The 13,624-nt window shown below is 43.1% G+C and overlaps 3 protein-coding genes across 3 annotated transcripts; all 3 read left to right on the top strand.

The window, feature by feature from the left end:
- Positions 1-2,461: 2,461 nt before the first annotated feature.
- MELLADRAFT_113357 (uncharacterized protein) lies at positions 2,462-5,134 on the top strand (the record flags this gene model as incomplete). Its single annotated transcript, XM_007418023.1, has 7 exons — positions 2,462-2,679; positions 2,770-2,996; positions 3,045-3,641; positions 3,710-3,979; positions 4,046-4,503; positions 4,584-4,819; positions 4,888-5,134. The coding sequence occupies 7 exons, from the start codon at positions 2,462-2,464 to the stop codon at positions 5,132-5,134; spliced, it is 2,253 nt and encodes a 750-aa protein (XP_007418085.1).
- A 2,701-nt stretch (positions 5,135-7,835) lies between these two features.
- MELLADRAFT_113355 (uncharacterized protein) lies at positions 7,836-9,979 on the top strand (the record flags this gene model as incomplete). Its single annotated transcript, XM_007418024.1, has 4 exons — positions 7,836-7,909; positions 7,985-8,256; positions 8,345-8,905; positions 8,985-9,979. 4 exons carry the CDS (start codon positions 7,836-7,838, stop codon positions 9,977-9,979), a joined length of 1,902 nt encoding a protein of 633 aa, XP_007418086.1.
- A 766-nt stretch (positions 9,980-10,745) lies between these two features.
- Positions 10,746-12,270, top strand: MELLADRAFT_76045 (uncharacterized protein; the record flags this gene model as incomplete). The annotated part of the gene is made up of 3 exons (XM_007417996.1): positions 10,746-11,333; positions 11,442-11,637; positions 11,734-12,270. The coding sequence occupies 3 exons, from the start codon at positions 10,806-10,808 to the stop codon at positions 11,907-11,909; spliced, it is 900 nt and encodes a 299-aa protein (XP_007418058.1).
- Positions 12,271-13,624: the final 1,354 nt, after the last annotated feature.

Below are 13,624 nucleotides of genomic sequence, written 5' to 3'. Positions count from 1 at the left end.
TACAGGTTCAATATCAAATTATTTCTATGTAAAACATCTATCTTGTATAAATTCTTTATATCAACTCTTTGTTGTTGGGAAAAGGAAGAAGCATCAGACATCGTACGATGAATAATATCAATGCAAATAAAAATTCAAGTGAGATCTGTGACCGAAGCCTTACCATCGAGAATGCAATTTTCGAACTGACTCCTGACTTGAATGACGACATCCCTAAGGATCTGTATCTGCACACAAATGTGGCTAGAGAAAAACCCGATCAGTAGATCTCGTTGCAGTGTCTTGTGCAAGATGGTACACTGCCTCAACGACGCCAAATGCTCAATGCACGTGAGTGTTCTTATTCTTCGACTCTTGTTAAATTTGTAACACCCACCAAGTTTTGCGACATGAATTGTGAACTATCTAAAGGGAAATGAGATATTTTACAATGTAACATAACACATCCCATTAATTACAATTCACCACGATCTTTTAGCTTTCCCAAGATAATAGATGATGGCAGACAATGTTATCACATTTTTGGGGATTATGTAGACATGATCAGATTGAAGACCTTGCTTGATGCTTAGAACATCGTGGTATCTACACCTGACAATGATCTGGCCATCAATAGAAAGTGTGACTCATCTGCAAGTAAAGCTCTTGAATCTGATCATTTGAGACAACTAAACATGTTGAAAGAACTCTGAATTACTCAGCTCAATTATGATCATACCAAAAACATGGACATAGGAACGTTGAGAGTGTGCAAGTGACTTTGATTGAAGATTTCATCGGAACTGCATTTGCACGTTATGTGTGAGAGGGATATGTGATATGGAGGGTGTTCGGAACTTGGATCGGGTCCAGTGATGATTATTCGGTATCCCTCCGTGCTCTCTTTACCGTGCTCTCTATAGAGGGTACTTCCAGGTACTTCCGACAGGCGGCGCACCTTATCTCAACAGCACACCAACACACTCATCGGTGATCTCGTAGGATTTTTGGAACTTGATACTTACGTCAGGACTTCAATGGTAGAATGGTATGGTGTCCCTGATGAGCGATCGAGGACCAGCTTATGCGCTATGCATAATGCGCTGTGTAATATGCGTTGGGCACTATGTACTGTGTGCTTATGTGCTATGCATTAAGCTTAACTAAGCCCCTCTCGCGCGGCTGCGTCCGCGCCCCTCGAAGAGGGGCTTACAACGGACTCGTACTTTTTGGCAGGAGAGCTCCAAGAATTAAGGTGCCTTAAGTAGTTTTTTGGACTTCTCCTCGAGCCCTCACCGTAGAATTTCTCAAGTTTCTCGTATGTTGTTCTTCACACTTTTGTACATGATCTGGTACCTCATAGTTTGTCTCACCTTGAGGGGAAGTGTTATAAATATGCGATGAAGATTTGGTAATATGTGTGCTTAAGTGCTTTCAAATTTCGTATCCAAGGCATATGAAGAAGGCTTAGGCCATTACAAGAGGACGTAAGGCCTTGTAAGGCCCATTCTTGACACAGCTCTCAAAGCATGCAGAGCTATCTGTTTCTCATGAAACTTGTGCCAGCAAATGTACAAAGGCATGAAGAAAAACATACCAGCAGCTCACAAATTTCTACGGTGAGGATTTGAGGAGAAGTCCAAAAAACAACATAAAGGGACTTAATTCTTGGAGCTCTCCTGCCGAAAAGTACGAGTCCGTTGTAAGCCCCTCTTCGAGGGGCGCGGACGCAGCCGCGCGAGAGGGGCTTAGTTAAGCTTAGCTATGCATTGTGCACACATATGTAGTTGTACTGATGTCGTCCGCGACTGATCAATTTCAGAATTGACCCGATTTTCAAATGTAATCATTGATCAACTCCTCAGACTCACCTCACCTCACAATCACCTCATCAACAATTGATCTCATATCAACATCATCAACAATCGATCTCATATCAGCATCACAGTATCTTTCAAGTCAACTCTTAGTGTCAAATTTTCGAGGATCTCAATTCGGTCAGAAATGAGAACCTTGTTAAATTGAGGATCCCAATTCGGTTAGAAATGGGAACCTCAGCAAATTTGGCATTTAGATCGATGTCCTACAAAATCCAATACAGCATTTTTTCAATACCAATACAAACAAACACCCCACCCGCTATTCATTTGCTCTCCATGCAAAAACCAGCCCATCACCTTTCACTCACGAGTCTGAACACCCCTCCTCACACCCTAACTTGCGCCGCAGCTCTTTCATCAATCTCTGTGCTTGAGCTTTAACCTAACCAGTGGTTGAAGAGGCCATTTGAAGATGAAAAAATTCTATTATCATTCTGATTCACTCGATTATTTCTGAAATCGACTCTTCAGAGAAGTAATCAATCAGAAAAAATACCACCTGTTCTCAAGTATGTATGTTTTATCGCACACATTTTGTTTGTTTTTGTTCTATAATATAATATTATCAGGCTGACCTCCATATGTTTCTTTTGATTGATAGAATGGATTCTACTGATTTTCCAACATGTGCCACCTGCACAGAGGAGTACCCTTTCATGGATACAATTAAAACTCCCATTTGTGGATTGTGCTTATACAACGATGCTCTTCAGGCTGCAGAAAATCCGAGCAGTGTCCCTCCACTCAAGTTCTGCAAGGATGGCTGTGGGAAAACTCTCCCACGGAATGCAACAGATATGTGTGGACCTTGCAAGCGAAAGTCAGGCCAATCAACTCAACAGCCCCCTCCCCTACCCAACACACCCCTTTGAGCTGAAGAGCTTAGCCCTGCCTCGATCAACGCTATCAGGGCCACAATCAACCTACCTCACCGTCTAGCTACCAACACAAGCCGATTTCAAACACCAGCTCAAATCCTCAGCAATCGGATTGTCCCCACCCCAAGCCCAGTCTCTCGACCTATTAAACGATCTGCACCAAATCCACCAAAGTCATCAGGATCAACTCCAACTCTACTGGAGCACGCTGAGGTTTACAGACATGGTGAAAGCACAGCAAAGAGAGTCCGTATGGATCGTATTGATGTGAAAAATGAGAAGAACACTCCTTGATCAACTGCCATAGGACAAACTACTAAGAAAAAAAACCCACCAGCAGGCCCTGTTAAGCATCGAGTTGTGGTCAAGCTTCGATACAACACTCAATGTGGCGCAAGAAGGCATGGAGTCCAGGACTATACTCATGATATCAACTTCTCAGATCATCGCTGGGAGTTTGAAATTGCTCAATCTGCAACCGAACACTTTCGCGAAAATTCAGTAGGGTTCTTTCAACCCTTGACCAAATCTCGCAAGACCAACCGACTTCTATATCCTGATCTCCCACCCTATGATAGCACCTTCTATTCCCTTGGTGTCAATAACGCAAAGCTTTTGGGAGATCACCTCAAGGACCAGATCATAACTTACGACACTCCACAGCCTGGTAAACGCAAACGAGGCCCACTAGTCATCACCCTTTCATTTGCGGCTGCAACCTACTTAGCTTCCATCTTGGCAACAAGTTCTCAATCCGATACAAATTCAGAAAGCGAGGAAAGCAAAAAAGGAGACCAAAGCAAAGAAGGTGAAGAAAGTGAGGAAAGCATGGAATTGGAAGAATATGTTGACTTTCCAAAACCGGTTCCAGCCATCAATCAGGTGGGATTTCAGGCTGCCAAAGGTACATTACTTTCTCTCACCATCAATATACCTTTACTGACACTGATAATACTTTGATGATCTTGTCAGATATCGATACACCATCTTTGTGGACAGCTGATCTCTCAAACTCTGTAAAACTTGCTATCAGACGTATATATCAACTTGCGAATCAAGGTATTGACCCTCTCAACATCTCTATAGAGTCGACTGTAGCAGCACATGCAACATATGATGCTTTGACTGCCAGTTTTCCTCAGGAATACGCAATTCCTCTCCCTGAAAATCATCCTGCCGGTCCAGATCAGACAATCACTTTGATTTCATGGAGTGACGCTCTACAACTGCGTTTGAAGATAGGTGAGAAGTGTTTCTTTTGTATTTCAGTTCATTAAGATAAAGGATTAACACTTCCCAACTATGTAGGACGACGTTTATCTTTGATGGAGCCTTCATGGATTCGAAGTTTTGGGGATGTCCTCCCTGAAGTTGAAGATTTTATTCGCGATGAGCAAAAACCATTACCTTGGTCAAACGGAGTTTTAATTTCACTTGTTGCTCAATCAGACAATTCAAGTCTTGATCCATCTCTCAAGGACCTCGTATTTGGCCGATGGTACGCAATGCAGGATATTGAAAAAGATTACTTGATTGGTAAGGGAACAAGGCGATATAGCTACAAGGGAACCTTGCTCATCGATGGAAAATCTCAAAGTGTGGTGGTAAAGGAGATCCTGAATGAAGAACATCAGGATGAGGAAGCTTACTTGACAGAATTAGCAGTGTATCATCTGACCTCTTGCCTACTTGAAAGATTCAAGATTGCAATGTTTTTCTCTACACATGTGACAAACGATCAAAAGTTGTTATTAAACACTCTACGTGTATGTGCTTTTCTCATTGGTGGTTCTTACTCCAGCTGATACATGTATCTTTGCAGGTTGTTTTTAATATGATTCTTCAGCCATCTGGGACGCATGCACAATATATCACTTATCTTATTGAAGAAGTATTGTATCATCCACTAGAAGTGATATGTACCACACAAGATTTCAGCCCTTCACAGCCGGAATCTATATCATCAGATTGTTTGAGCGCATTTGTGCATTTCACCTATGACTACTTCCGAGGTCAAGCACTGGTTTCAAACATCAAATTCAAAGATGGATTACTGACTGGAATGCGGATGATAGACCTCAGGTAAGTTTTTGATTTTTTTTGGTATATTCATTCACATAACAAACTTAGACATAAGAATGGTTATTTAGGCACAAGTGGTCATGGGATAACCCACGTCAAGATGGAATCGACGCATTTATCTCCAGTCATATCTGTGGGACTGCTTGCTTTGCACTGGATTTGAATCCAGCATCTTTCAAGTATGACAAGACACTCAAGCAGATTACATTGAAACATAACAATATTAACATTCAAAACAAAGAGTCTAGAAGTGGCACCTCTGAATTGGAAGAAGAATCAGGTGTGATTGATCATGTGGATGATGGTGAGAATTGAGTTGAAAATTATTCTTATGAAATAAATTTACCTCGACTCGTACATCCTAATATATATGCCTCATATATACCTTCATTCAAAGAATAAAAAACTCTGTGTAAATTTGGTCTCTTATGAATTTCATCATCATATAAAAACTTGTTGCTTGAGCCAAGAAATACATTCTGATTGATCAAAAATGTTGAGTTCAGGAGTTCAAAAATCAAGCAACGAACTATGCGAACTACAGAGAACAACAGAAAAACATTAGTTTAGCACATTTGGATGAGCTATATCAATCATAGGTGCTAATCTATCTCCATCCCCAATCTCTACCTGAGGGACAAAGTTTCTATGATGTTTATACATCAATCTTGCTTCATTTACATCCACATTGAGCCGCCTGAGAACAGCCAAAATAGCAGGAAAGACATGCCAGACAGTTTCAATTGAGATATAATCAGGTGGAATTTCTAAGCATCTAATTGCACTGGCAACTTGTTCTTGGAAGGCTTTTGGCGTGACTTGAAATAGTATATCTGAATCCGGGAAATGTTCCTGTCTGAGAGCTTGAATTGTTGATTTGGGCACTGGAATCAGGCCATCTATACCATTCAACCCTTCAGGCAAGTAGTAGACTACATTAGGAATTGTACCTGTTGGAAGAGCTGATTGCTTATTTTTTCGAGTCCGGGAAGTATTCTTTATTTGAGTGTAGTCATCCAAGAGTTTTTGTACTATTGGGATCCAAAGATACAGGAAGAGCATCCTAAAAATTGAATGCTTGGTAAGCAAAAAAACATCATGAAAGAAGGGGACAAACTTACTTCTGTAGAGGATCACATTGATCATAGATTCCCATATGTATAGCTGCCTCTATCTCATCATGAATCACAAAACCAATTGCTTTGCGTAGAAGTGACCAAAGACTTTCAATCTTCTGATTGCGTTGAGAGGTTGTATAGAGATGAGCTGACTCAGCTTCTTCAGGAGTAAAACTACCATAAATTTGAGCTAATGACATTTGAAATCCAGCCATCTTGATGGTCTCAGTTCCATGATCTGTGCAAGTCTTTTGAGGAATTCCTCCAAGTTTTTCAACAATATCCAGATAGTGATATCCAATTCTTCGTGGATCATTGTTATTAACACCCACATATAATCCCAAGACCTTTCTAGACCAAGCATCAATGAAACCATAAATTGTAATTCCAAAAGGCTTGAGTTTATCATGACCATCACTAGACCAGACATGATTTGGACCATCAACATGAAATACCCGCCTCTTCAATCGCCCTTGACGTCGTGCAGCAACACCCTCTGGGTCAATTTGTTGAAGTAAAGTTTGGACTGTGTTCCGGTTGACTCGAATATTATGTAATACAGCCAATGCGTTCTTCATGCGTCGTATCCCAGTATCACGATGTGAACCATGTATTATGAATTCCATTTGTTCAATCAGCAGCTCTGGGACTACTAGTCCAGTTTGGAGATCATCTTTCTTCCAGCTAAGTGACAAGTCTGGGGACATCTTGCGCACATCATACATATTGATCATAATACCTGTATCTCCCTTGATCTGATCAATGGCTTCTTTCCTTTGATAGCCACGTTTATTGAATTCTATGAGGAGTCCTTCTACTAGTGCTTTATCTTGAGGTGAAAATTTATTGTAGGCAGTACTGAGGCCAAACGTTTGAAGGCGGCGAGTAAGAGTCGTACGTGAGATTTTGATCCCCATGCCATCAAGATGTGAGAGTATCTCATCTCTTTGCATCGCAGCTGCAACACACTGGCGTATAGTGTGCTCTTCAATCTCTTGATGATACACAGGATTGTCGTTGTCTTCAGATTCACAATCAGAGTAATTTTGAGCGATATTTTGATGCTGCATTTTGGAAATGGAATTTTTAATCGGTGAAGGTAATTTTCAATCGGTGAAGGAGAAGAATACAAGATTGACAAATTTGAGCAAAACAAGACAATGACCGATGAAAAATATCGAGAAAATCTCGGTCAGGCCTCGTTTTCCACCGAGTTGGATACAACTTATATAACATGTTTGATGAGATAAAGAAAATTCAGGATGGTGGTTGTGCTGAGGAGTCGATCGATGAAATCAAAATTCCGGTCAATTCTAAAATTGACCGGTTGCGATTTTGGCACAGTACAAGTTCAACGCATAGTGCATGTAGCGCATAGCGCATAGTACACACACGCATAACGCATAACGCATAAGGTGGTCCTCGGTCGCTCATCAGGGACACCATACTATGGCGAGTTCAACAAACATCATCTGACAGTGAGCTTCTCCAACCGATCTGATCTCTCATCGATTTGCATATCAATTGGATGATGGAAATGAAAAATGTATATAGGGAAGCAAACAAAATATGGCCCGATTGGGACATCGATCCGGCACAGCGAATTTCATCTGACAGGGTTTTACCTGTTTTACAAATTTTTCCATCCAGACCCTTGACTTCGCAGCTCCTTGACTTCTCGGCTCCTTGACTCCTCAGCTCCTCCTGGTGACTGTACTAATCCGTGCTTGTGTACCCAGCTATATAAGCATCATAGCATGCAGACCGGCCTATGATTCCGCAATTCGAACTGCTGGGCAAACAAACCGACTCACATCAATCATCTCTCCCTCTGGACGAACTCATCCTTCCTCGAATTCATACCTCTTCCCAAAAGGCTACGCGACCCCATCTACACCATGCCGCAACCTTCATGGTACTATTCCAAGTCAAATCCGACTCAACCCATCAAGGTTGGTGTCGTCGGCAGTGGGTAAGTAGCTCAGTCATCTCTTCAGAAAATCCTCAAGTAAGCAGCTGATTCTAGCAACGTACCAACGTCCACCAGGTTAGCCGGTCTCTTGACTGCCTATTCTATAAGCACACTCCAAGCAAACATGATGTTCAAATCACGCGACAGGACGCCCATCATGCTACCCCGACTGGAAGTCCATCTGTTTGAGAGTTCGCCAAAGCTTGGGCTCAGTCAAGCGTCCATTCAAGTTTCTGTTTCAGATGATGACAAGCTCCGAGAAGAAGATGGTATCTTAGAGCACCGCGCATCAGCATCCGACCGTCGGTTCTGGAACATCGATTCACCCATGCGTGCCATTCAAAGTGGTGTGTTGATATTTTTTAATATCTCTGGTGGTGCTCGACCCATCGCGTTTACGAAAACCTTACTGACAGCGTTTTATGACTTTGAAAGGATATTATACGCACCTCACTCAACTATACAAGTTTCTTGGGATATCACTTACAAAAACCGATTTCAGCTACTCTTTTTATGAGCAATACTTTTCACGTGAAGCAGCAACTTCTCGAGCAAAGTTGTTGTACGAGGGGACAGATTCGTTCCATATTGGACATATCAGCAAGCCGTCATATATCACCACGTGGTTCTCCCTCGACGGGATCTCGAACCTATACTCCGCCCTCTATATAGGCGTGGCCTATGTTCTCCTTCTCATAATTTCCGCTCTCTCCTATCATGCTCGCAATAAGCCGTCGTACAACCGGGACGGCACCTCGTTGGTTCCCTTCTTGTTCTCATATACCCTATATGTCCTGGGAGTGCAATGTGGTTTGGGCTCAGAGGCCTTCAAGTACCTCAGTGTGCGCGATTGGACCAATCGGTCCACCTTACCTGTTGGATCAAAGTGGTCTTTGCGTCAAACGCTGAAGCGCCGAGTTTTAGAGCCTTTATTCTGCTCAATCTGTTCATGCTCAATTGGAGAGCTTGATGATTATCCAGTCGTAGATATTTTTGGTAATACCTGAGCGCGGGCTCTTCAAGTTTTTGGTATCCCACTAACGAGTTATAATTGACTTTTTTGATTTATTTGCAGATTTTATGTTTCTCACTTTCGGCCACTCGTATTACGCTTGCTCACAGGGGGTCAAAACCGTTACAAAAATCTTAACACACTCTCTAGAACCTGAAAACATTCATCTGGGCATGGACGGCACAATCACCAATATCGTACCAATTTCCATCAACCAACCACAGATTCAGGTAGTAACACGAAGTCAAAAGCAACATGCATTCGATCACCTCATCTTCGCCACTCAAGCTGATCAACTCAAGACTCTCTTGTCTAATATGTGTGAAACACATCCGCCTGAGAACCTCGTTGAAGAACATGAGCGAATTGAGCTCTTGAGCAAATTCAAATATTGCAAAACTCTCGTCGTCAATCACGTGGACCCAAGTGTACTTCCTGCAGACCCTCGAGACTGGCGTGACTTGAACTTCACCACCTCCTCTCGCAACAAGGATGGGATCTACGATGGGAATCAATTGATAGATGCAACTGAGAGTGCTGTGAAGTCCCAAAGCTTGAGCATAGAGGGTGAAAGGGGCTGCTCTCCCGCTGCGGGCTCGTCCGAATCCTTGGCTTCCTCAACCTCAGTCGATTCGGCGAAGCGAACTTTAACCTGTCATAAAGATCACAAATCCAAATGCTCGACCCCTCACGCCGTGTTTGATGATCAGGCCTACTGGATGTCAACTCATATCATCCATCGTTCACCGACTCATCTCCTCTTACAGACAACCAACCCAACGTCACCCATATCGCAGGCTAGTACCATCAATAGGATCTGGTTCAACCGTGTTCTTGTGGACGCTGATAGTCGAAAGGCTTATCATCAACTTAAAAACGGTCCGGCACTCGGTCTCCATAACATTTGGTTCACTGGCAGTTGGTTTTCTGAAGGTATACCACTCCTGGAAGGATGTGTATCTAGCTCAGAACTGGTAGTGAAGCGCTTCGTCAAACACCTCATCCAAGACCTACCTGATCAGCTGGAAATGAAATTTGTGTGGGAAGATTCAACATAATCTTTAACACATTCTACCTGGCGTTTGACAGCTTATTCACCTATTTTGGTTGCTCTTGGGTATCTGATCATCGAATTTTTCTCTACAATTTTTTGGGCTCGCTGTGAATTGTATTTAGGTTATATCCAAGTGTCTTCTTGCATCTCAATATCAAGCATAGTAATAAGCATCACTGGAATTTCAAGCTTTTTTTGCTCTATTGCCAAGATCTTGGCTAGGTTTGGCCGATCGCAAGCCTGATGCGCAGCCTCCATCTTCCCGTATTTCGTACAACAGCACTGATGTATATATATGGATCAAGCTCGCGATCGTGAAGCCCGTCTGAGGCACAAAAGGTAAAGCCGCATCAAGGATCTGGTCTTCGATTGACTGAACGTAGGCAACAGCACGGTTTTTCTCTAGCGTTGTAGATAGACTTCGCTTGAGGGGGATGGAAGACTTGAGCCCAAAAGCAACATGACAAAATGAAGCTGGAGTTGTCCTATTACGATGTTGTGTAAAGCCTGATTATTGAGCGCGTTGTAGCTACAGAGCAATGCAGACACAACTCGCTGTCGGCCACAAAAGATATCATCGCAGTTTGCAATGTCAACGCATGCGACCCAGTTGACTCTAGCCGCCGCGATGAAGCTTTGGTATAGGACTGCATGCCTTCTCGAAGCGCTTCAACTTTGAAGTGCATGCTGAGTGCGTCTTTGAAGTCTCGCACCGCGTGGTGTAAGCCTTCAAGTCGCTTGTCCTTTTCAATATCGGACACAAGGCTATTCGCTATCCACTTTTTATTCCATCGATCCATATTCCCTGTGATCTGAAATCAGACCTTACAATGGTTCGATCAATCGGCTTGCTATCGCATTCAACGAATCAGCTTCGTAATAGGACAACTCCAGCTTCATTTTGTCATGTTGCTTTTGGGCTCAAGTCTTCCATCCCCCTCAAGCGAAGTCTATCTACAACGCTAGAGAAAAACCGTGCTGTTGCCTACGTTCAGTCAATCGAAGACCAGATCCTTGATGCGGCTTTACCTTTTGTGCCTCAGACGGGCTTCACGATCGCGAGCTTGATGGCGGGCATCCACTCCACTCCGACGCTAGCTCAACTGTCCATTCAACCCCACACCCTTACTGGCATTTTCCCGGGTGGCACTAAACTTGTTAAGCAGCGATCAAGTGAGCCGATCGGACCTATCAAGGCTTTAGCGAGTCGTTGGCTCGAACAAGGAAATGTCCTCATGAAGCAAACACTGTTAGACAAATGCATCACCTTGGAGAAACATGGAATCGAAGGCGTCAGGATTGCGTTTGAATCGCGCCTCAAGTACAATCACACTGTCTCTCGCGACGATTTGTTACAGGTTAGGATTCAGTTGCACTCGCTTTCATATCATGAATCCATACCCCGGCTCTGTGGTGACCACTGATGACGTGTGAATGTTATGTCATCGTATGGCTGCTGGAATCAGTGTTTACTGTTGACGGTGACACCGGCTGAGCCGTTCTTCGGCATTCCTTTACCATTCGAACCGCCCCATATCCTCCCATACGGTTCGCATGCATTGGACGTGTCTGCAGCAGCCTTGAGTGGCTTGAAGGACTATTCTCTCTCTCGAGAATGGATGCTACGCCGGATCAGGATGGCCGGTGTTTATAGTGTCATTGGTGAGTATCAGTCTAGCACCAAGGCCTGGCGCATACCATTCAGACTCACAATGTTTTGTGTCTTGGTATTTATGGCTATCATTATGTGTCGAGTAGAGCTCAGCACACTTATGAATGAGGCATCCGAGCCCACATGGATTGTAGATGATCGCCTGAGGTCGCTTCTGGCTGCCTCCGAATCAGCCTCCATGGGCATGGCAGATACGGTCGAGTTCATCAACTATGTGTTTCGATCGAGTCGAGCCATCGCTAATAGCATGGGGATCCTTTGATCATGGACTCTCAGTGTCCTCCAGCCCACCGGGACTGTATCTTCAAATCTTCCTTGTACCACAAAATGTCTATACAGATGCGCAATTTTTCTGAATTGTAAATTACACTACACCTCATTTATTCAGTTTAGCTCAGCTTTCAAGGGACTAGAGAACACGCGGGCATGCCCGCAACAGGTAAAATTTCTATAAACCTAATTACTTAAATCAAGAACTTTTATATCAATTACTACCGGTTCTTCACTCTGTCAACATCTATCATTTGTGCAAACCTCAATTTGGTTGCCAGGTCCGCTTTGTTCCCCAAATTGTGTTGAAGCACAAACAGCAGGTAATACAAAACAATGTACCATCCCACAGCATCAATTAGACTCAGAGGAAACAAAGTAGCAACTGGGCGCCAACGCAGTGGGTTTGTTGGGAAGAACTAAAGCATGAAGGAATAGACATGCTGATTACAAAAAACCTAGGCCAGAGTCCAATTAAGGTAACTTCTTGGTCTTCTTGATGGTTTTACCAATTGGCCCTTCCACATCCTCAACTGGTCATTGATTCTTCACAGCGTCTATGACAGTCTTTGACTTCTTGAAATTACATAATAGGGAACCAATTGGCCTCCCAATGTGTGTTACGCCACATCACCAAACATACAACTTGCCCCATCCCTGACTGGCAGATGTCATGGTGGTATCTTTGGCCACAACTGCTGAAGACAAAACTTCCTTGACCTCACAACCATTAGTTGAATTGATACCTGCAACCTCACAACCACAACAAAAACCACCACATATGAAAGGTGACCATGTTTGCCTCAAAGGATCTCCAACAAAAAGAGCAATATTAAATATTTGTTTGACACAGATAATGACATGTACAGTCCCCTGCCAAAATTATACGTAATTTCAAATTTTGCACCCTACCTCCACGTCACTACATATACAAAAGAAATAAAGCACACAACCCAAAGCACTACATAAAGCAAAAAAGTGTCCCGATTGAGTCTATGGCTTGCAGCTACATACACCAGCCTGAATGAAAAACATTGATAAACTGTAAACTCACCGGGTATGAAAGGGAGGTCTCACCAATGAGTTGGGCCGCCTTTGTTTTTAATGACTTCATTGATTCGCTTGGGCATAGATGCCACCAAAGATTTTAGTGTTGTGTTAGGGATGGCCCACCATTCCTTGATGATGGCTGAGATCATTTCTTCGCGTGATCGAGGCTTTTTCTTCTTGGAAACTTTGTCTTTGAGGATCTTCCAGAGATTTTCAATTGGGTTGAGATCAGGACTATTAGCTGGTCAGTCGAGCTTGAGCAAAGAGTGTTGGTCACACCAATTGTTTGCCTTTTTACTCCGAAGACTAATTCAACATAGTCCAATGAAAGAGTATGACCGGGAGGCATCACAATGATAGGAAGTCAAAAATTTGCAGTGAATGCACTCCATATCATCACGGATGTTCAACCGCTTCAAAAAGTGGGGACCAGGCAGTCAACGAGGTACTTTTCATATGGCATTCTCCAGACTAAAACTTGTCTGGAGTTCTTCCCAATTTTGAAGTAGCATTTGTCTGTTCAAATTACCCTACTCCAGTCTTCAACAGTGAAGTGTTTGTACTTTTTAGCAAATTCTAGACGTCTCTGTTTGTGTATGTCATTGAGAGCTGGCTTCTTTACTGCTACACATGCACACATACCCAATTTGTGGATCT

This window comes from Melampsora larici-populina (genome assembly GCF_000204055.1).
Source record: "Melampsora larici-populina 98AG31 unplaced genomic scaffold MELLAscaffold_82, whole genome shotgun sequence".
Taxonomy (NCBI): Eukaryota; Fungi; Basidiomycota; class Pucciniomycetes; order Pucciniales; family Melampsoraceae; genus Melampsora; species Melampsora laricis-populina.
This window is presented reverse-complemented; position numbering and strand designations above follow the sequence as displayed.